At 42.9% G+C, this 24,402-nt stretch overlaps 1 protein-coding gene, 1 long non-coding RNA gene and 1 pseudogene across 2 annotated transcripts; all 3 read right to left on the reverse strand.

Moving 5' to 3' along the window:
* Positions 1–4,087: 4,087 nt before the first annotated feature.
* Positions 4,088–4,578, reverse strand: LOC130387288 (uncharacterized). The gene is made up of 3 exons (XR_008896291.1): positions 4,493–4,578; positions 4,234–4,347; positions 4,088–4,100 (listed from the first exon to the last, which is right to left on the reverse strand). It is a non-coding gene; the product is annotated as an uncharacterized LOC130387288 (long non-coding RNA).
* A 3,528-nt stretch (positions 4,579–8,106) lies between these two features.
* zgc:153615 (uncharacterized protein LOC777747 homolog) lies at positions 8,107–22,954 on the reverse strand. Its single transcript, XM_056597797.1, has 7 exons — positions 22,842–22,954; positions 20,866–20,969; positions 12,710–12,830; positions 11,852–12,064; positions 10,783–10,906; positions 10,283–10,376; positions 8,107–9,690 (listed from the first exon to the last, which is right to left on the reverse strand). The coding sequence occupies exons 1-7, from the start codon at positions 22,869–22,871 to the stop codon at positions 9,639–9,641; spliced, it is 738 nt and encodes a 245-aa protein (XP_056453772.1). The 5' UTR covers positions 22,872–22,954; the 3' UTR covers positions 8,107–9,638.
* LOC130388391 (5S ribosomal RNA) lies at positions 15,735–15,853 on the reverse strand (annotated as a pseudogene).
* Positions 22,955–24,402: the final 1,448 nt, after the last annotated feature.

Genomic DNA, 24,402 nt, shown 5'->3' on the forward strand with positions numbered 1-24,402 from the left:
AAAAATACAAAATGCAGCATTAAATTAAATAAAAATATTATAAAGAGCACACACACTAAGTGTTTTAATAGCTGTCCCATTCCTATTGCCTGGTTTCATTCTCAAACACAACAAAATGCGGTTTCTGATTCGAGTATTTACATTTATGAATATGCCATTTAGCTAATAAAATAATAAGGTTTATAATAAAATATTGGTTTGATTGACTAGAGGTGTAATTGAAGAAACCAAACAACACATGTTCAATACAACAAACAATCCATGTTCAATACAACAAACAATTCATGTTCAATACAAAAACAATACATGACACAAGACACATACGAACGTGTACAAGGAAATTACGAGCAAGTGACGTAGTTAACGCCCAGACGCTGATTGGCTTATACGTTTGCCACTTTGCATATTGACTTTTTGGAAAACGTTTTGGATTCCGTTTTGCCAAATCTTTTGCAAAGCGTTCTTTTTGCGGATTGAAATGTCATTTGAATATCGCAACACACGGAGCGTGGCGAAGTGGATTGCAATCACGGTGACGCTATAGCTTTTCAATTTGAATAAAGGAAGTCAAAGAATTTGACAAAATGTTATTCTATTTGTATTGTTATAACTTTTGCAAATTTAATTGAGGATTGCATTGTCACTTTGCATATTAAAATACACTTTGAATAACGTATTTACAAATTACATTATAAAATTGCATAATGAATTGTCAATTGCATAATGTAATTGCAAATTGCATTGCCATTTGAATTTTGCTACATATATGCTTCCATAAGGTCCCCCCTCAAAAAAACCTTTGAATCTCAAGGGACTTCCTGGCTAAATAAAGGTTATGAATCAGTGAATAAATAAATATGTTCAACCAGAACTTTTGAAACACCACCAGGAGGAAGTACGCGTAAACTTTTTGTTCCAAAAAGCCTGTTGAATAAATATAACGTCTTGTGCCCGGGCAGTGGCGGTTCGAGGGTCGGGGCCACAGGGGGCATGGCCTCTGCTGAAATCCGATTGGCCCCTGACGTGCTCCTGTACCGTGAATCATTGACGAGAAGAACTGCTGGAGAATTCAACGATCACAGATGCAATTCTGAACGTTACCAGAGTCTGACATTCTCGGACGTAATGCTAGGCAGGAGAAAGAATCCATAAACTACTAAACTTGCAAGTCACTAAACTTTTTTTGGTTCAGAATTTGCTGTGCTGTGCTGTGCTGTGCTGTACTTGGTGTGTGTGTGTGTGTGTGTGTGTGTGTGTGTGTGTGTGTGTGTGTGTGTGTGTGTGTGTGTGTGTGTGTGTGTGTGTGTGTGTGTGCGTGTGCACATGTGGGCAGGTGTGTCCTCGTGCGAAAGCTAGTGTGTTTGTGTGTGTGTGCAAGCATGTCTTTGTGTGTGTGTGTGTGTGTGTGTTTGTGTGTGTGTGTGTGTGTTAGTGTGCGTGTGCGTGTGCGTGTGTGTTTGTGTGCGTGTGTGTGTGTGTGTGTGTGTGTGTGTGTGTGTGTGTGTGTGTGTGTGTGTGTGTGTGTGTGTGTCTGGGAGTGTGTCCTAAAGTGAATCCTGACGGGCCAGGAGTCTGATTTATAATCGTTGCGTATGCACAAAACGGGGCTGAAAGTGGCTTACGCCCCGTGCCCACTACCTCCGTCAGTTGTCCGTTGCCCATTGACTTTGAATGGGGACGGACGCGCAATGAATTGTGGATCCGTCCGTTCAGTTGGAGCGTTCGCCACCGTCAGAAAGTTGAAAAATGTTCAACTTTTTCGGCAGCGACGGTTCCGTCATCCAATCAGATCGCGTATGCAAATGTAAGCACTGTGACGCGACTCAGGCTCTGACGATACTGGAAAGCGGGAAAGCGGGTCATCTTGCCTCGCAACAAGCAGGAAGAAGCGGGAAGAACCCGGCGAACCGATTTGATTGGCTGACGGATGCATCTGCAAAGACTACTCCCCCATCCGTCAGCCACGCCTTCCCACGTCCGTTGACTGACGGTACAGTGGGCACGAGGCGTTAGGCCTACGTGACTTTCCACGCCGAGGTTTTGATCTATAAAAAACTAACTTGACGGGAGGTCAAGTTCGTGGAAAAGGAGAATTGGCGACACAGACGGTGTGGTGGTGAACTGAAGTCCGACAGAAGGAATGTAGAGTGAGAAGAACGATTATGTTTTATCATCGCCCTTCATAAATTTAATTCCAGCCCGTATCATGCGTTAAATCTATGTTATCAGAATAATTTAAGTCAACTGCGTTATTTATCAGTTATAACTCCAACATCTCCTTAGAATCGAGGAAGAAATTCAAAGTCAAAATTCTCTAGGGCTATATAATATTTAATCCCGTCACTCCATACTGGCCACTGTACGGCGCGACTGCATGGAATAAAGCATCTGTCCAACATGTGTCAATGACATAATATTTTTATGTGACACTGTAAACACATAGGCCTAATCAAATGTCAATTAAAACCCAAGTGTGGAAAACCAAGCCACATAGCTTACTCCTCATCACAATCGTTATATTATTGTCCGTTGATATTGTCGTTAATCAGTTAATTTGCATGTTATTAACGTTTTAATAACATGCAATAACATCAAAATGACTCTTTACCTGTTATATTAAGGTAATTTAAGCCAAAAAAGTTGCATAGTTCCCCTTTAATGGCCCCTGTTTCCGAAAAATCCTAGGACCGCCACTGTTTCTGGGGCCCTTCTCACGTGACCATTCGTTTGAAGCAGTCGACTGGAGTGCCTAACGTTTGTTTGATGTATGTTTCTTGGTCTACTAATGCCACATTTGGTGCATAAAAAAACACATTTCAAATAAAACAATTGAGATGTAGTTCATGCAGGAAAGTATTTATTTTTACAAGTTCACGAATGAATCGATTATAAATAAATCATAAATAAATATTTCACAAAAATATTGAATAACTTAGACGACAATAAATAGAAAACATTTAAACATAATCTTGAGTCAAACGAGTTAATAAATTAGGAAACATAAATAAATACACGTTTCAAACAGTTTAAACATTATTTGTGTCTTAAATAAGTTAGGCAATGTTTAATCCCTAGTTATCCTGGAATTGCCAGGTAACGGCTGGTAGAGTTTGCATGGGTGAATGGGAATCATTCATCACTTGATTTAGAGTTTATGTAGCCGAGAGCTCTGGTTATGGTGATTGCACGGACCTCGAAACCCAAAAGCATGCTTGCAAGCGTCCTCCTTTCTTCGTAAGAACTTGCAGGTTTCACAACAGCCTGCAGATTAACACATACAAATCGATGATTAGGTTATTATATACAGTGATTATTTAAAAAAAATTATATTAATATAGGCCTACATCATGTTACAAGCATCATACATGATAATTGTCACATGTCTCGTCAAAGCATAACCTTACACATGTGTAGGCTACACCAATTTTGATTAAAGTGACCAAATTATTTACTTAATGTTGCAATTTTCTTGCAGATAAAATACTGAATAAAAACACATACATAAACATCAAAGGATAGGAAAACTCTTACCGTCTTTTTGGGCAGCTCTGATAAAGTCAGTCGCGTGCAGCTCTGTGGAGGGATCAACATGCCAGTCCGTAAAGATTTCATAGGATGGGGATTAAGCAGCTTGCTCAACCATTTAAAATTTAAATACGGTTTTAATTTTTAGATCGGGCAAAGACAAAGCGGGTTTGTTTTTCCCAATGCATGTAAGCCATTTTAATTCCCAGAACGTCTGCTAAATGGCCCCCACTATACCTTCATGACACTCTCGACGCTCTTTAGCAGAGCGGTACGAAGTTCATTTGTTCCCTCCAACTGGCTGTCGGATACGACATCCGACAGGACATTTCTGTAGTACACCAAATCCTGCTCCACATTGTGAAGACACAATTCCTAGAATGATAATGACAATAATACAAATAAAAAGAATGATGATAATAATAATATTTATAATAATAATAACATAGTGAATAATAAAAAAACTAAGAAGAAAAGCTAGATGAGGGTTATTCCGGCCTCTTCAATGGCAGTCACACCAAAAGACTTTGTGTCGATAGGCCTACCTTGTTAAATTCTCCAGGGCATGTAGATACCTATCGGAAGAAAATATTGGTTCAGAGCAAGACAGTGCACAGGCTATTCAAATACCAATAGGTTACACCTCGTCTCCGTTTCCACTGAATCTCCTAACTCGGATCAAAGCACCAACTAGAAAGCGCCACCAACCATGGGCCTGCAAACTGCTTCGGTCTGTGTGGTCGGGTTCAGCTCCGGCACCAGAAAGTACTCCCAGGACGGGGTATCTAAGCAGAATCCTTTGCGCTGGCCCACTGTGTTATTCTGATAGAATAACACAAAAAAAAGGAGAAATAAATAAACACAAAAGTAAGTTGAAGATGAGAAGTGTCGGCTCACAAATAAGTAACCATCCCTTGCGGCTGACTGCGTATTGGGATCGATGGAAAGGGATTCGGTGCTGTCTTACCTCTGTACACGTCTTTTGGATAACGGAGAGCATTTTCTGGGCGTCCTGTATACAGTTTCCATCCACTTTTTTTGTGACTGGCACGGAGGACACCAGCCAGAACAGACAGGTAAAAGCCAGAATAAGCATGTTCTGAGACAAGTCTGGTTATACAAAAAAGAAAGAAAGGCAACAATTTGTTAAAAGCAGAAAATAATGACACCACTATTATGAAGATGAACAATGTTTCAGACACTTTTAGATCTACTTACATAGTTTAAGGGCTGCCATCTTATACGTCTGTGTGAGATGAGGTGCTCAAGAGCGACTGATAGTGAATCCTGAATTTGTTGACTCTAGGCTGTGATCCTTGAGTATTTATACCAGTAGGTAGGGCTGAGGCTTCCCCCTACGTCATCATCGGTCTACGCTTTGAAACCTGTACCACCACAAGTGAACAACCCGCAGGGCTTCAATAACTTCCATTGTGTGATACACGTGGAGTGTATTTGAAACTGTATGCTTTCCCCAAGCAGATAAGAAAGATTAGAAAACGTATTATTTTAATGACTTGACATTTAGCATGCACTGACTCACATAATAGGTAGGCCGAATACATGATGTGAGTATAACAAATGGTTTTTAATGTAGGCCTATCATTGGATACCACAAATATCGGTAGGCCTATATGAGGACACTATTTTTTGCTCCACTAATACATGACAAATAAAACCTGTAGGCTACGTATACTTTTTTGACACTTCTGATGCATATTGTAACATTCGCTAATACAATCGCCAATATAGTCTTGGATAATAGCCTATGTAGTCACTATTAGAAATTCTATAGGCTCGTGTGCCATATGCCCAAAAGATGTAATCGAATAAAGATCGGACACTTTATAGAAAGGCACAATAATGTATAGGCCTATTTTATTTGCTGCTTAATTAATTTAAGCACATTTTATTTACACTTTTTAGGTATTGAACAACAATTGGCTTTCAATCTGTCATTGGACACGCAACCCGAGCATGCAGAGGTGAAAGGGCTTGTTTCTGACGATGTGTATGCGTAGCGAATAGAACTGTGTGCTGGAGGGGCCCTGTATAGAAGAGGTAGGCCTACTGATGCCCCCCCCCCCCCCCGAATTCCCCCTACCAGCCATGCGCAGAATTGTTGGGATTGTTGACGGGGGGGGGGGGGCAGTTTTAAGTTGACTGATTCGACGGATACTCGACAGAGAGACACTCTGGATCAGGCTGCTTCTGGAAATTCCCATTGAAATATTGGTATAAAATAGAACATCTAAAATCGAATGAAAAGAGCTATTTCTGATTGTCCAATGTATTAATAATATCTGGTATTGACTAGTCCTCACTGGAACATGAAAGATATTTATTAATCTTAAATGATATTCTAATTAAATGTGTATTTAAAATAAATGAAGCACACATTAGCAATACACAGATGTGTTACATGCTACAACATATTTTATTATCTTTGAGGCCTTCAAAGAGTGATCCATTTGTGGTCATTTTAGTGAAACCACTGTGGTTAAGAGCGAGCTCCTCTAGTGCCGACACTTGGTGAAACTGACTAAGAAACTGCAGGGGCAAAAGTGAATGTCAGTCAAATATCACTTGAATATCCACCTTTAAACTCATCGCAGCGGTCTGCGACCACAACCTCACCACTGGGCCTATGTCATCATAAGCTTTAGACAACATGACTGAAAATGGTGTGCTGGGCCTTAATGAAGCGGAAGAGCGACCACAAACTCTCTGTCCCCAACCAACATGCCGGTTTGTTGGTTTCAGGCTAAATTAAAGGGCAATTCAGGCAAAAACTGAACCCAGGTTCTTTTTCGGCATGAAGGCCGATAAAATAAGCCTCCAGACACTTTTTTTCGATTCACAGGCAAGCTCTGTACTTGATTATCAACGAATAAAAGGGTCTGGAGGGCTTATTTTATGGATCTTCATGCCAAAAAAGACCCTGGGTTAAATTTTTGCCCGAATTTCACTTTGAAGGGGTACTCTAACATTTGATCACATGGCAGTGGCATAGGGGGGGGGCGCAAGGCACACACTGCGGGGGCCTCCACGTCTGTGGGACCCTCTTACCCTCTAAGGTGAGGAGGCAAACCTTCATTGTGCTATTAACATCGATTTTTGCACCCAGCAGTGGAAACTAATTATAATGTGTTCAATGAATGGCGGGAAGTGAATGGCCGACTATAGTCTGTGGCTAAAAGTGTAATCAAAATATAACTTTAATTTCTTAAAGGTCCCATGACATACCACCAGGTGTGAGTGTGATTAGCCATTAGACACCGGAAAATCTGCCTCTTCTGACATCACAGGTGGGCGTGTCCGCCTAGATGTGTGCTGGATCGATCAGTTAACCAGCCGCACTGGACTGTAGCAAACGTTGCTCATCTATCCATCATACATCTAGGTTGAAATTTCAGATTTCAGAAGAGGCAGATTTTCAAAACAGCTTGTAATGGCTAATCACACTCATACCTGGTGGTATAATATGTCACCTTTAATAACTTAATGATGAAGTAAAGCTGTCTAAAGGTATGTCTCAAAAGAGAATATGGATATGAACTATGGCCACTGAGAGCATGCCTGTAGCCAGCTATGCGGTCATTTACATCTGGACCTCACTATTTTAGCGAGGGCCATAAGTAAATGAGTAAGTAAGTAAGTAAATAAGTAAGAATTTATAAGCCAATTACTGCCCTGAGAAAAGACCTACATTGAGATGAGGTCTGGGAACCACACATACATTTTCTTGTATTTGAGGCATGGTTTACGATTGCCCGGAGCCGTTTATTGGCCGCTACGAATGTCTATCATATGAGTCTGTACGTAGCTCATGACGTATTTAGAGCGACATACATTCGATGAGGAAGAAGACGATGGGTGTGTGGCATAGACGTCGTCATCGTCTTGCCGTCCCTCCCCGTTCTGTGATTGGTTCACTATCTCAGGCAAAAATCGGATCCATGGAAACCAGGCTGCCTAGCAGCAGGGGGGGGGGGGGGGGTATTTTAAGTGCAATATTTATACATAACGTCAAAATATAACACTTTGAATAAGAATAATAAGTCAAAGTTAGATCAAACTAATAGTGCATATATTTCATTTTAGCAAATTTCCGTTCGGGATTTTATTTTATTTTATTTTTTTCATACACAGGGGGCCAGCGGGGGGGCCAACCTCTGGCCCCCATGTGGCTACGCCCCTGGCGAGCGCCCAATGCAAAATCAATGAGATCCGTTGACGGACGGAGGTAGTGTGAATGAGCCCTAACACGAAACCGTATAGGTCCGTTTTTATTTTAATCAAACCTGGGACCTGGTTTCCGAAAAGTGTGTTTTCGGGCACCGGATCCATCTGGACGGTCAGCCGAACACACAAGACTTATGTGGTTTCACCAAAAATCGGCTCTGTGTAGATGGGGCCTAAATCTCAGTAGGCCTACACATTTTGTGTTGGAAAGTCTAGCAACATTTTTTATTACTGTGTTCCACCCACCCAACCGGAGCTTAGATGGGTTGACTGCCCCCTTAAAGTAACATGAAAAGGTGTGGCAAGTGTGAACGAAACTTGATGTAGTAGACAGTAAAGGAACACAAACCACTTCTCTTTCGGTCCTAGTTAAGCCTGTACTACAACTCACTCTCAGCCAGGCACAGGGTCACAACACCACATTCAGTGGAGTCAAACTTGATACTGGTAGTCAGCATAGAAGATAGAATTGAAAACATTTATACATTTGTTTTGTTCACAAAAACGTCAGACAGTACATTTGACAAGGAATCCTTTACAATAGAAAAGGCAATAACATGTAACTTCTTTACAAAGCTGAGAACGAATGTGAAAACACTAATGAACAGTACCATACAACCAGGCAGTCTTTGTGTGTATATATATATCATTATAGAATTCTCTCTCCCTCTATATCTCTCCCTATATATATATATATATATATATATATATATATATATATCTCATCTTTCGCTGTGTAATGTTAAAAACTGGCCAAATATGCACAATGTTGAGACCTCCATATGTCCATCTGTAATTGTGGGGCAAATAAATATGGCTGATAGCAACTCCATCAGACTTCTCTGACTCATCCGTTAAGTAAATATGTGTCTCCCTATTCTTTTTAGGTTATCATGATCACTGATTGCCAGGGACACTAAACCATGTAGACATTGTTCACCTACCGCTTGTCAGTGACATCCATTCCATGTGTCGAATGGATTTATGTGCTGCGTTACGGCGGTGGCTTAAGCTAAGCTGCTTCTCCTGCATCTTTGTCATTGTATTGCACCAGCCGTGCCAGAAGTAGCAGTGGTAGTAGCAGTAGTAGTAGGCGGAGTGTTCCAGCGCTGAATGCTATACAGGGCAGTGAATTTTAATACCGTGGCAAGCAGCAGCGAGATGGGGCAAGGGGGATTACATAAAGGAACAGGAACTCCTTTATCCCTGATGCAATTAATTGATTAAACTGTTGACTACTGGCAATGATATAGGCCCTTTCTGGACAATATTGTATCATAGTACTAACTGTATGTGGGGCTTCTTGTCTTGTCCCTCCTTATTGTTTTATGCTACCTGCTACATGTATACGGTACTGATTGTGTGCCCCTTTTACAATTTCAACTGGGGGACACTAAAGATTTAGATCTTTTGATTTGGCCTAGCGAAACTTGTGTCCATCCCGACGGCGTAGGGTCACAATAAAGGACCTACCTGTTGAACGTATGGAGGAGTTTAAATACTTACTCAACTAATTCTACCTAATGCAACAGTCCTTAACCTTCCCTTTATACATTCTCTGGTTCAGCCTCTCCCCTTTCACCTCATAACATAACGATGAGTCAAATTTCCTCTGTGAGGTTCAGCCTGTGTGAGAGGCGGTGTGAGTATGCCCGTGTCTGTGTGAGTGAGTGCGTGACGATGGTGATACAAGATGCATTTATATTCCAGACACAGTCAGTACAGAAGGGCTTTCTTCAGGTGTGCTGCGTGGTGGTGGTGGTGGTGGTGGTGGTAGTGATGGTGGGGGGCGGTTGGAGGTTGTGATGGTTGGCAGGTGGTGGTGGTAGGGTTGGTGTGCGGGGCAGGCCTGGACGATGGGTGGTGGGTTACTTGGAAGCAGCTCTCTCGGCCATGTGTCGCTGCTGGGTGTGGGCGTGTCTGTCCCAGGAAGCAGAACGCAACGATGAACACAAGATGTGGACTTATCTGCAACTTTACCAGAGCAGACTCAAAGGTACACATACAGACAGAAAGACAGACGGGCCAAGAGATGAACCTGGCAGATAGACAGACCTCCGAACTGAATTAAAGACGCTCATGCAGTTCATAGACAATAAACCAACAGAATAATACACCCAGACAGAGGGACAGAGGGACAGCGGGACAGAGGGACAGAGGGACAGAGGGACAGACAGACAGACAGACAGACAGACAGACAGACAGACAGACAGACAGACAGACAGACAGACAGACAGACAGACAGACAGACAGACAGACAGACAGACAGACAGACAGACAGACAGACAGACAGACAGACAGACAGACAGACAGACAGACAGACAGACAGACAGACAGACACAAAGACACAGACACCAAGACAGCGTAACAGATTTACAGAGGGAGACAGATGTGCAGAAGGACAGGCAGAAAGAGGGGGCGATTGAGGAGAGCGGAAGACTAGAGTGTGAGAGAGAGGGATAGAAAGAGCGAGAAAGAGCGAGTGGGCAGGAAGGCACACAGACAGACTGACCTGGTCAGGTCTTCTATGTCCACCAGCATGGCATCTTGCTCCACATGCAGCTCGTCCCGGATCAGCAGCAGCTGCACCAGCTCCTGGTTGAAGGCTAAGGAACAGGCACCAGTGTTACAGGGCATTGGACTGCCCTCCACCACCCCCCATCAAAGGACAACAGCACCAATGAAGAAGTTGGGTGTGAAGTGATGCCACAGAAGATTACATGAGGGAATGAATCAATAATTTTAATGAAAATTGTATTATGTTACACCACCCGTCCGTCAGTCAGTCAGTCAGTCAGTCAGTCAGTCAGTCAGTCAGTCAGTCAGTCAGTCAGTCAGTCAGTCAGTCAGTCAGTCAGTCAGTCAGTGAGTGTGTGTGTGTGTGTGTGTGTGTGTGTGTGTGTGTGTGTGTGTGTGTGTGTGTGTGTGTGTGTGTGTGTGTGTGTGTGTGTGTGTGTGTGTGTGTGTGTGTGTGTGTGTGTGTGTGTGTGTGTGTGTGTGTGTTGACGTCACCCTGTATCTGGGAGTGCAGGTCGTTTGTGATGACTTGCAGCTGCCCAAGACTCATGTCCCTCATGTCTCCTCTCCTGAGGTTCCTCTTCATCAAGCCCTCACTTATATGGGGAAGGTGGGGCAGCTGCAAACACACACAAAAAAAGGAAGAAAGAAGAACAGAGGCATTCAATACAAGTATACCACAACATGGTGGAATACTTGAATCTGATCAATGCCGTTCCAAGGGTGTGCATTATTTCAGCAAACTGACCCCCTGACAGTTTAAAATAGATTCTCTACAAAACCAACATTAACAACGGTCAAATAGATCTAAGCCAGAAGGTTCCTTTTACATCAAGGCAGAAAAACTGTATGTTCAAAGCACTTTCTAAGAAATGAATAGGAATGAAAAAAAAAAGTATAATTGTGTGTACGAAAAAAACATTCATTCTTTCCTCTCTCCTTTGTATGTTTGTTTTACCGGCAAGGTCCATGAACACTTTCTGCACAGTGTGCTGCGACTCTCCTGCCAACAAACCCAACGCATATCCTGCAAATGCATGTCTGGACCCTTGGAAAATTCCAACGTATTCCGATGAATGAGAACCACCATTGTTCGCTGAGCATTTACCAAAACAAATGTGTCTGTGTGTCTGGTTGTATGTGTGGGTGTGAATGTGTATACACAGACTTACAGCGCAGGTAAGGTGACTGCTGATTGCAAGCAGTACTGTACTTTATTGTACTAACTTGTAATTATTAAATAGCTCAGTATCTTGAGGGGGTGTGAGTCTGGGCATTCTTCACCATTGCTGTCCCTGTGTGTCTGTTCTTCTGCAATATATTCTCTCCGTTTCTCCAGTCTTTTATTCAAAGACTGGAGAAGTGCGTTAGAATATGTGGTATTGCCCTTCGATCCAGGTTAATGAGAATAGGGAATGTGTGTGGAATTGAGGGAAAATGACTTTGGCTCTTGGTGAAGAGCCAAAGACAAGCGTTTGAATCCAAGACCACAACGAACACAAATACCCTCACAAGAACATTCATACTTGGTTGTCTGCTCTAATTTGAGCAAATATTGACCGACCAAGTCAGCCACAGGCGAGCGCCGGTGCTGCTGGATCTGCCTCTCCACCTCCACTTGCATACGGGCCATGGGCCGGGCCAGGGCCAGCGCCACCTGGGCCTCTTCCTGGAGCCTCCGCTGGACCTGCCAGAACCCGCCGCAGTCGTCCAGGGCGCCCAGGTCAGAGTCCTCCTCCCCAGTGTCCCGGTCAGACAGGGACGAGCTCTGCTTGCTCTGCAGGGGACGGCAGAGAGCAGCGAGGGAGGATTTGGGACTTAGAGGGAGAGAATGGTAATGGTTCAATGTGGTAAATGGACTGCGTTTGTATTGCGCCTCTATCCGAAGCACTTTACAATATACATTCACCCTTTCATGCAGACATTCGCACACCGAGGGCGGCGTCCACCATGCAAGGCGACAGCCGGCTCGCCGGGAGCAGTTAGGGTTGGGTGCCTTGCTCAGGGACACCTCGACAGTCAGCTAGGAGGAGCCAGGGATCGTACTACTAGCAACCTAGTGGTTACCAGCAAACCCGGGAGGCAGGTGTACGTCTACTGGCTGCAACGCATTCCCCTTCGCCCCTTGCTTGAAATCTGAGTCCCACTGCCATGCATTTCCGTTGAAGAAAAAGCCGTGAAAGTGTATAAATGTTACCGCTGCTAAGCAATCATCAAATGTTTACCCCCAAACTCACGATAAAGTTGGGGCATTTCTCTAGATTCTTCTAAGGGCATCCAGCCGGTTCCACAAGCCAAGCTTTGTAAGCCCACTCATCCTCCAGGGGGATGCTTACGAAACGTTGCTTACCCATACAAGGGCAATTGCAGCATTTCCAGGAAACGGCTGGACCCAAACAGACAATGACGCACAGCCCAGTACCAGTGGTGAGAGGGGTGTATCCAGGCTGGTCTCCGTTCTGCTGTCCTCAGCATCGCTGTCCTTGTCGCTGCTGCTGCTGTCGTTGAGTAAACACACCTGCAGGTTCACCCCACCCTGTAGCCTGGCAAATACACGCAAACAAGGAGGAGAGATCAAGAATCATGTTTGCTGCATATCCCAAAATAGTTAGTCAGGTCCTTCTCTCGATTTTGTTCAGGGCGGTTGGGGCCGACCACCAATTGTAGGGACGGTAAACAATATCCGACCAGAGAGGAAAAGTATCACTTACAATCTATATTTTTATTGATAATAATATGTTAGGGGAGGAGACAAGACAGAAAGCAGGGGGAAAGTATGTGAGATTAAAGGAAAGATTAAATCCAGATGGAAACATACAGAGCAAGTTTGATTGGGAAGATGTGTGTGAGAGAGAGAGAGAGAGAGAGAGAGAGAGAGAGAGAGAGAGAGAGAGAGAGAGAGGGAAGATGTGTGAGAGAGAGAGAGAGAGAGAGAGAGAGAGAGAGAGAGAGAGAGAGAGAGAGAGAGAGAGAGAGAGAGAGAGAGAGAGAGAGAGGGAAGATGTGTGAGAGAGAGAGAGAGAGAGAGAGAGAGAGAGAGAGAGAGAGAGAGAGAGAGAGAGAGAGAGAGAGAGAGAGAGAGAGAGAGAGAGAGAGAGAGAGAGTGGGAAGATGTGTGTGTGAGAGAGAGAGAGAGAGAGAGAGAGAGAGAGAGAGAGAGAGAGAGAGAGAGAACAAGGCAGCTATACACAGACAGGGTGAGATTTATATAAAGAGATAGAGAGAGATAAGAAAGATTGAGTGGTAGATTAAGAGGTAGATAACGTGGAGATTTCCTTGGGAACCAGACTGATGACAGCAATGCAACACGTACAGACGGGAGGGGGCGGGGGAGTGAGGAGAGAGCGAGAGAGACTGGCCGCTCAGTGAGACAACTTAGACAACGCTATCAAACTCCAAACCACGACCATGACCTCATCAAACGAAGGGCAGTGTCATCCGTCACAACGATCAAGAACTCACACAGTGCAACAGAACGATGAGAACTGCAATGTCAACACAGGCACCCAAAACCTAGCCCAAAACAAAGGCTAGGAAACTCCAAGGGCTGGGTCTGACCCGGAAGGGGCTCCCTTAGTCTCCTGGCTCACATGTCAGTGATCCCTCCAATCAGAGCATCCGACTGATGGCTTAGTTCTTCTTTCAGATCGACCGGACCACAAGCTCAGCAGCATTTCCTCAAAACAGCTGAAATGGGCGTTGCAAGGCACCAGAGAGTAAGGCCCCCCTACACCACCCCAAGATCTCAGTATGGGAATGTTATCAACGGTGGCCTGCGGCTAGTGCTGTCATAGGAGCTAGATACTGTCTTTTTTTTGTGTGTGGCTGTGGTCAACTTTGTTTAGGCTTCTGGTTGGGTTGTGTCATCTCATTAGTCCCACTTGGAGTGTGTGCCCATCTGCGCTTTTTTTATGCGTTTGACTGCGCCTCAATTATTTTCACCCAGGAGGGCCGTATCCAGGGTTGAACATTATGGAGGCCGTTATTAGGAGAAGAATAATTTGAGGGGGAAAAAAAACGTTACTATTGTTTCTGTAACTTTTTTTTCCCCCTCAAATTCTGTAAAAGTCATACTGCAGCTTATGCCCTAAATCGAAAAATCTTGAAATTTTCAGGTATGGTTCCCAATAACCCCCTCTATCCATGAACCCAAATTTGTGGTACTGCACCAAAAGGTGGCGCTATTGTAAAAAATCATGAATTAGGCTTATTTCGACCTCACCAGATTGAACTGGACTCAAAATTCTGTCCGAATATTAATCTCTAGAATCAGACGCATTTATAAAACCCTTTTCCCACGATTTCATATCAAAGCTAAACATGAGAAAAAGATTCACAGGCTACAAAAATAATATCAAATTCACCAAAATCGCCACATAAAATCTTAAGACCAAGCCTCACAAAAATCATTTAACAGAATTTGTTTTACTTAGTTCCATTTGTGAAATATTGGCCAATAAATTTAGAGCAGTAAGTCCATTTTTCTTATATGACCATTTTTTTATTGTATAAAAAAACATAAGACTATTATTAGGTGGATACCAATACCCAAAAAAAATATGAACTTATTTCTCCTTACGAGATTGACCTTGACTCAAAATTATTCATCATATTAATCTCTAAAATCAGATGCATCTTTTTCACCCTGGTCTTCTGCTATAAAAATGTTTACCTTTCCCACAATTTCATAGAAAAGCCAAACGTCCACAGTCTCAACCCACTTTGCCTATGTGACCATTTTGTTATTGTATAACTACCATACGGATCATTAGGTGGATACCATTAACACTGCAAATTTTCAGATCTGTACTACTGAGTACTACTAAGAAAGCCCTTAATTCTCTTGTGAAATGTGTGCTTGGAGTTTTCTTGATGTTGTGTGCTTATCAATCGACATTTTCACCATTTGAATGAGGCTTAATGCTGTTCAGGAATGTCGGTGGCTCAACAGGATAATTCCGTGTACTGGTGATCCTTAGGTTGAGAGTTTGAATCCTGATTAGATCATTATGAAAAATTTTAATTTATATTGCGCTTTCTAGACACTCAAAGACGCTTTACAGTGAAGGGGGGACCTCACTAACCACCACCAGTGTGTAGCACCCATTTGGGTGATGCACGGCAGCCAATCTGCGCCAGAACACTCACCACACACCAGCTTGAGGTGGAGTGTGAGGGAATTAATGAGTCAGCCAATTATACAGGAGGATGTTTAGGGGGCCAGAGTGAATGAGCCTGGTTGGGCCAGGACACCGGGGAAACCCCTACTCTTTGCGATAAGGGCCCTGAGATCTTTTATGACCTCAGTGAGTCAGGACCTCGGTTTTACGTCTCCTCCGAAGGACAGCGCCTTCCACAGCACAGTGTCCCTGTCACTGCACTATAGGCATCGGGATTGATGTTAAGGCCAGAGGGAAAAGTGCCACCTATTGGCCCCCACCTGACTACACTTGCAGCACCTGGTATTCCCAGGCAGTCTCCCATCCAAGTACTAACCAGGCCCGACCATGCTTAGCTTCCGAGATCAGACGAGATTGTGTGTGTCCATGGTGGTAAGGCCGCTGAACAGGTCATTCTGTCATTGCCACTCATTTAAGAAACGCAACATTGAACAGCACCTGATATTTATCAGGCAATTCCGGCTCATTAGTTTCCAAGAATCTGACTGCCAAGAAACAGTGTGGCATTAGGGGAACTTCTTCGTTAACCATTTTTCCTTCATCATTAACTCTGTCATATTTATATATCTTCCGTTAGTGTTCTTGACTACAAAGGTTTAATTTCCTCAGAATTTCAAAGATTTTTCAGGTATATGCTTTTAAGAAAGCCCTTAATTCACTTGAGAAATGCGTGCTTGGAGGTCTTGGGATGTTGTATGCTTATCAATAGACATTTTGACCCTTGTGAATGAGGCTGCAGTTCAGATTTATCAGTGGCTCAATGGGATAATGCCTTGTACAGGTGATCCATAGGTTGAGGGTTCGAATCCTGATTATAGCATTATGAACAAGCTGAACATGACATTCGGCCATTGCTTTGCAGCTCACCTGAAAGTCGAGGCACAGAGGCATTAAGTGGAACAACTTTATCAACATCTTTCCTTCATAATTATTTGTCATATATATATATATTTTCCATTAGTGTGTTCTTGACTTTTAATTTTGCTCGGACCCTGTTAATCATATTGGGTTCTTCTTGCATTCATGCAAGAAGAACCCAATATTAGCTGTTATACACACACATAAATAAAACCGGTGTCCGAATTAATACCTGGCTGTCTTGAAGTAAGATAAGAGCAAAGAAACACACCAGCAGCAGCACACAAACACGTAGTAGACGCTAATGCTAGGAGTTGTTGAATCGTGATTCGTTTCAGTGGGCCAATTCAGCACAGATTTGTTGATTAATTATTCAGGATTGGTAAAAAATATGTATTTTATTTTGGTGGAAATATGAACCAAATGCCAGACTTTATAGAGGGAGAGAGAGCAAACGAGAGAGCCTGATTCCAGTTGCTACGTTTTTTTTTTTATCTGGATCAGAGTAATCCGGATTTGTGTATCACATCTGTTGCTATCCAGGAACAGGTAAACCATCTTACTTTTGTGCCAGTTTTTCAAAGCAACAGTGCATTGGAACACCTTGATCCAGATACAAATTTTCAGGATTACCAAATCCGGATTAGCAGTGCTCCAAATTGGACCAGTTTACATAATGTTGCCTACTGACTATGTAAAGTCAGAGTCTATGCAGGGTTAAGTGTTATTATTCATAACAATTTTTAAACAGTCGGAACCCAAATAAATTACCAATAGCTAACATAATAAAATTTACGAGCACTTCATTTGTGGGAAGACGTGCTTTTTTATATTGGTTTGCTGTTCTTGGGTCAGAATGATTTGTACGTCTGCCAGACAAATCTGTTTTTCTGCTTTTTCGGTTTCTCGTTTAAGAAGGAACATCTTTGTTTGGCAAAGGAAGCTTACAAACCAAAATCAAAAAGAATGTATTTACTGTATTGAAAGGTTTAATAGGTGTCAGACTATTATTTTACAAATGAAGTGGAACATATTGATAAATGTAGCTCCTGTATATTACAAAATAAAAATGATTGATTTCACAAATTGTTACGTTTTATTACATTATTTTCTGGATATCCTCCTGAATCCACCATTCTCAGAGTCATCCTGATTTTTGTAATCCCAATCCTACTCAAACGTTTTGAAAAAACACATTCTGTAGGTTTGATCCAGATCTAAAACAAGATTGGATCAAGCGATCTACTCCGATTTCAGAATCCATGTTTCTGAAATCACAACCCAGACACTTTCAAAAATAAATATCTCATGCCCTTTATGGAAATAATAATAAAGGGCCAGAATTTATAACTTTATCACCCATGCTGATCAATTATGGGAGAATATGTTAGTTATAAAAAGTTAAAGATGTTTGTCATGTTCTCGTGGCAAATTGTTGTTTGTGTAAATGAGGAAATCTCAGGAGTTCCCTTGTTTTGGCCGCAAATTATGTCATCGTGTTCAGTGCCAGTTTAATAGAAAGTGTGGTTAACAACCGTTTCATTCGAAAGATGAGTGTGTCTAGTCGCCCTTCCCTATTTACAGTTCAACACTTTCTCATGACATGTGAAAAGCAGGGCATTGACCTATAATACGATAATGTGGCTTCACAGGGAATTATTGACTTTTAAGGCAGCAATTCATGAAGTTGAGACTATGATTATGCCCTTTCTCCCGCTCTAGATTACCAGACAGGAGGCAAGGCAAGGCAACTTTATGTATAGAACACTTTTCAAACACAAGGTAGACTCAAAGTGCTTCACATAAACATTGTCATACAATAAAATAAAATAGTAGATAAATAAAAGAAAACATATGCAAAAAATGAGTAAAATAGGTAGAAAATAAATGCAAAGTTAAAAAAGCATTTTAGAAAAAGTTTATTTAAGATCAGATCAACAGTCTCTCTGCTACCCACGTCGGGACTCCAACCCGACCTAAAGGAACTTGGTCCTTTCTCTGGGACTCGAACCAAGATTCTGGGACTCCAACCCAGGTTCAAGGACTCTAACCCAGACAGAACTCGGGTCTCAAACCCTTCAAAGTTAGTCTATCAGATCAACAGTCTCTTGTATCAGATCCGGAGGAGCCTCTTCTTAAGAGAGAAGGATCCCCCCTTCCATATATTGGAGAGGCAAATAGGCCTACAGATTTGTTAGATTCGTTTATTTTCAGCTGTTTTGTTTGGGGTGCGTTCCACTGAGCAGCTACAGCCACCCCAGACGGCGGGCGAGGTAGGTCAGTTCTCAAACAAAACGCTCCGAAAACATAATCGCTTCCGGCTCCAGCGCAATGCCCAGTGCAGCACCCCCACCCACCAATGCGGCGGAGATGTTACCAAAACCAATCAACCGCTTCCGTGAGAAACACGAAATGGCCCTGACTGAACAATGTGTTCCCCCCGGGGCTGACTGAAAGGCGAAACATGGGTATTTTTTCTTTAGTTCGTCCGTGAACTTACATTTACGTTTAGGCATGGCTGCAGATGTAATGTGCTGTTGTAAACAGAGTGGAAGCGGCAAGGTGCTCAATGTTGCCAGATTGGAAATGGCAAAGTAACGTACCAAAGGCTCAAAATTGTCGTATTTGGAGGATAATTATCGTGGCTCTGGCAACCCTGAGATCGGTCGCCCAATGACAGACTCTCTCTACAGTCAGCTCGCGCAAGAAGGTGGAACGTAAGGGAGATACCATTTCCAGAACTTGGAAGGCCGTAATAACCATAGACATATACAATGGTAATAACTAGTAGGTTATGTGAAAGACCCAGAAACACAAATATGCGACGAGGCAAAAACAAATATGCGACGAGATAATGTCCGAAAACCGGACATTATAATCAATTAATAAAACCCCCCCGGACGCCCCGGACGGGACGTAAAAAGTGGACATGTCCGTGGAAAAGAGGACGTTTGGTCAGCCTATTTAAAGTGACACCTCTTCACCCACTTGCATTAAGCTTTGTATCGTTAGAAACCCAGTCATATTTTTCAATGGTCTGGCATCATTCCATAATTTCCCTCAGAGACGGGAGAGATCCGTATCTACCTCTACACTTCCTGCTTTAAATGACGCAAAATATCGATCTTTGTGTCAGTTAAAGCAGGAAGTGTAAGGGGGGGGGGGGGGGGACTCTAGATAACTACAAGCGCTCCTCATTTTCAAACCCGCATAGGGGGTAGGACCCACTGATGCTACAGACCTATTACAGATCAATGCCAGTGGCATGAATTTATGGTACGGATTTTCACGTTACCGTGGGACCGGTGGGACCGGACGATCACACTAGCGCTAAAAAAGCAATGATGTATTCGCAGGGGGTTCAGTCATTTATTCATAATATTGTCTGGCCTGGCGCACACAGCTACTGGCCGTGTTCTATAAGATATTCTAGAACACTCCGGAAACTCCGGCGGGAGACCTGAAGCTCTATATCTAAATGAATTTAGCCTAATATAATACATAGACATCTATAATATAATATACAATATCGCAGCCAAAAGCTGTGTGCGCCTCTGGATGATATTATGAATAAACGACTGCGTTGGGTTCTCCAATGTCTCTGGTCCTTCCACATCAATCTGAAGTCGCGGTGCAACTTCACTTCAGAGAGTCAAAGCCAACGTTTCTTCACCCAAATCCTTCTCAACCATGGCCGACAATCAATACAATAATCTTTTTTTGCAAACCCACGTCCGCCCGTACCCGCAAATTATATTCCGCACCCGACCCGCTATAAATTGATACCGACGCCCGACCCGTACCCCGGCCTTCCATTTGATGGAAGGCCGGGGAATTACACTATCTGGTGTTTGGCGTGGTGCTTTAGATTGCTGTGAAAATAAACCACATCATCCACTGTGGACAGTTTTAGTTGACTCCTCCGCTCCTGAATAACATATCCAGCAGCGGCGACTGACCCGCGCTGTTTAGGCGTCCGACCTGACCCGCACCCGTGTCCGACACATTAGCCTACATTATTTTTCACCAGTTTAATTTCAATTGTGCGGGTCACCCGTTGGGTACCCGAACCCGTGCATGACTCTGGCCGAGATAACCCCCACTACGAGTCTTTACTTGTTGTGGAAGTACCAGAGACGTCAGAAAACCAAACGCAGTCTTTAATTCATAAAAAAAAAAGACTCCCTGCACTCTGGACTGCAGGGAGTGAACGCTGATTGGCTGCTATGATACGTCCCTCAGGGAGTAAACGCTGATTGGCATTGTGGGAGTTGTCGTCTTCAATCCACAAGCACTAAAAAGTCTACCTTTTCTCGGTCAAGAATGCACAACATTTGAAATTGATGTTACGATTCGACTACTATTTGACCCATTTCAATACAGATTCATGTCTCCACCAGTGAAATTCTCCATTAACAACATATCGAAATAACTCATTCTCATTTCCTGCTATAAAAGAAGCATTCCTTACATCATTGCACACACACACACACACACACACACACACACACACACACACACACACACACTTCAAGCCTACCGGGAGGATTGGGCGTTTTTGCTGGGGTAGATGACTGGCTCGTCGTCATAGAAACTGCCAAGGGCGAGTTTCTGCCTGATGCACTCTCTCTCATTGCGCTGGGCCTGTCAGACAGAGACGGAGGAATAAATGGCAACATCATACAAACATCAAGAAAAATATAACTTGACCTACACACAGGACTTATATGAAGAAATACACAGAAATACCGGAAAATGCTTCTTCTTTTTTTATGAATAGGCATTAGCTTTTCTTTTAATGTTTTTAAAAAGAACACATTCAGCCTTAGACCACAATAATGAACGTCCTTGGTGTAGAAGAGATGATGTTTATCTTTCATAGCCCTGCAGTTTGGCTAGTACTCTTCCGTGGTGCCAAAATGCAGAAGTTGTCAGGGTAAATATAACACAAACAAGGGTTTAAAAACACGAGAATGTGGGTTCTGAAAACAGCCCGCTCTGCAGAGCAGAGAGTGAGGAGCAGGCTCTGGGGAATTGGATGCAGAAGATGAAGGGTGGAAGCAACCATTTGACAGCAAGTCAAGACTTTCATGACGTAGATGTAAAAAAGTCGGAGCCGACAAGCAAAGCAACACAAGCCGATACAGCTAGCACCGGATAGGCAATCAGCTGTGTTTCCCTTTGTCCTGTCTCGAGTAGTGCAAACTAATAATGACCTGGCAAAGATGACCTGGGTAAAGCATAGATGATTTATTCATGTGTGCAAACTCTCTTTTGGAAGAGTAATGAATGCATAATCTTAAAGCACAACGTAAAATAGAATTTAACTACGTTCTATTCTAGAGAGGTAGAGAAACAAGATGGTGCGTTGCTAATGTGATGCCTACCAGCACATTTTGTTTACCTTTAAAGTGTTGTGCTACTCAGCAGTAAGAAGTTAATTTGGGTATTTAATAATTGATTTGTTAAGAAAGAAGGCCAACCCATAACACCTGCATCCCTGTTTCTCTAACGCCCCAACCATTGCCCTTTAATTAGCATCAGAGTGTTAATAAAATAACACTCCATCTAGGTACCTTGCAGGAACTACTGCTAAACATATAATTGGTGGACCCACACATTTGGAACAACCTTGTTTTTTACTTAGAAATTCCATGTTTAAATGTAACAATATGCCTCAATGGCCAGTTTGTGGAAGCCATATCACCTGAGCATCTATACAATTACAATTTACAATAAGGGCATTTAGCAGACGCAATGGTTAATACACACATTGACACACCGACGGCAGAGTCAACCATGCAAGGCGACAGCCAGCTCGTCAGGAGCAGTTAGGGTTAAGTGTCTTGCTCAGGGACACACCAACACTCGGAGGAGCTGGGGATTGAACTAGCAACCTATCGGTTACAAGACAACTGCTCTACCTCCTGAGCTAAGCCGACCCCAGCATCTACCCATAGAGACAGATGCGAAAGGGACACTGCTGTATGATGGCTGCTGAAAAATGATGCAAATATATTGCCAGACACACACACACACACACACACACACACACACACACACACACACACACACACACACACACACACACACACACACACACACACACACACACACACACACACACACACACACACACACACACACACACACACACTTCATATCAAGATAAGGGCAATGCAGTCTATTACACATAAAAAAAACGGGTTAATAAGAATTATTAATTCTGTAAAACAAAACAGCAGATTTTATTCACAATCATTCATGCCATGATACAATTATTTCATATTTTACAAATACAAACTACCAATAGGCAACCAGCTATACATTCAGGCAGACACACCCATCGACGTTCCCACTTCACATCTGCACCTCCATTACTCGTACGTGATACACCCTGCCCCTCGCACCGCGTAGCAATAACCAACGCAAAACAAGCAGCTCAACGTCCATGTACATCTCAAGTCAACGTGACACCGGCATGTACACAGACATCAACGCGTCAAGTCAACGCACCTGGTAAACGCGTTTCTCCTGGTGCACCATTTTCTCAGCGCATCACACGGAGATGGAGAGCCCTGCCTCTTCTGTCCTCCCCGCCCCCCTCCACACTGCAGTGAAGCCGGACCCGGGAGACTGGCCGACGTGCAGCAGCTCCACGAATGAGAGCCAGAGAGCCAGAGAGTGAGAGAGCGAGAGGGGAGGGAGAGCGAGCTAGAGCGTGGAAATGAGAGGGGAGAGAGGGGTGGGGGGATGGAAAGAGTGGGTGGAGAGAACACGGTGCAGGAAGGAGCGCGAGACAAAGCGCTAGAGGGAGAGATGGGGCGGGGGGGGGGATGGAGAGGGATCTATAGTATCTATCCATAGGTATATATATTAACTAGATGCCTCGTCCGCGGTGCTGGCCAATGGAGTCGAACGTCACCACTGGCGGCCATCTTACCACAGTAAGCTGCTCACCAATAACATTGTGTTGGTAGTGATTCATGTACTTTTAAATAACCATAACTTGCTCAATTTTCAACCGATTTTCAAACGGTTAGGTTTTTTATAAACGTCAGAGATGTAGGTATGACAGTACATACTTGTGAATAATTGTTAGGTTCTAAGAAAAATAGAATAATGTTCTAAAATAGGTACATGATTTCCCTTTACAAATATACATCAAGAAAGGCTGCATGTTGAAATCCTCACCCTGTACAGAGATGTATTTATGTAATTATAACCATGTGTTTTCATATGAAATGAACATTAAACAGAACAAATAGGTGCAATAAATACACACATGCACAAGGTATTCATGTTATTTATGTTAAATCAATATATGGGCTACTAAAACTCAGCAATATATTGTGTTGGTAACTCCACTCAAATCTATCTACAGTCAAGTATGCATTTAGACAAATAAAATAAAATATGAATATAAAATGTGCAACCTTTGTGGCTGTTCAAGTCACACTGAAGGCATGATGCCACCATAGGTTTGCAGAGAACGATATAGGCCTACAATATGCACACTGAAGGCATGATGCCACCATAGGTTTGCAGAGAACGATATAGGCCTACAATATGCACACTGAAGGCATGATGCCACCATAGGTTTGCAGAGAACTATTTACAATATGCACACTGAAGGCATGATGCTACCAATTTCCCACTTTATGCTCATCGCTCTGGCAAAACTTCAAAAAGTGAGTAATGCATCCAGATATATTAATTATTGTCAACATTTTCAATCAGTATTTAAGATTAACCACACTAAAAACAATAAAAAGGTGTCCAAAATTCCATTCAGTGATTGTGTTAATTAACCAACATATTCTAAAAAGCCTTGTGTCAACAACAATCTAGCAATACTATTATGTCATACTAGCCTGCTGTTCCTGTGTAACAGGACCTGTATTGTCTATACTTCCACTAAGTAAATAACGATTATCCTAAAAATAAAAGTCATAATATAGTAATATCATACAGGTGAAAGGTGATCCCACGCGTTCTCGTTTCGAGAGTTCGCAGATTAACGCATCCGGACGGAGGCTGCACAAAAGTCTGGCATCTTCACTTGTCAGCAATTTCC

The sequence above is a fragment of the Gadus chalcogrammus genome, chromosome 8 (assembly GCF_026213295.1).
Source record: "Gadus chalcogrammus isolate NIFS_2021 chromosome 8, NIFS_Gcha_1.0, whole genome shotgun sequence".
NCBI lineage: Eukaryota > Metazoa > Chordata > Actinopteri > Gadiformes > Gadidae > Gadus > Gadus chalcogrammus.

Bases quoted from the DNA above. Each gene is read 5' to 3' on its own strand.
- zgc:153615 (XM_056597797.1), bottom strand. From the start codon at position 22,871: ATGGTGCACCAGGAGAAACGCGTTTACCAG. The intron at 20,970-22,841 runs GTGCGTTGACTT...TCTGTCTGACAG, and splicing joins AGGAGAAACGCGTTTACCAG to GCCCAGCGCAATGAGAGAGA. The intron at 10,907-11,851 runs GTCGGTCAATAT...GTGTGTTTGCAG, and splicing joins GCTCGCCTGTGGCTGACTTG to CTGCCCCACCTTCCCCATAT.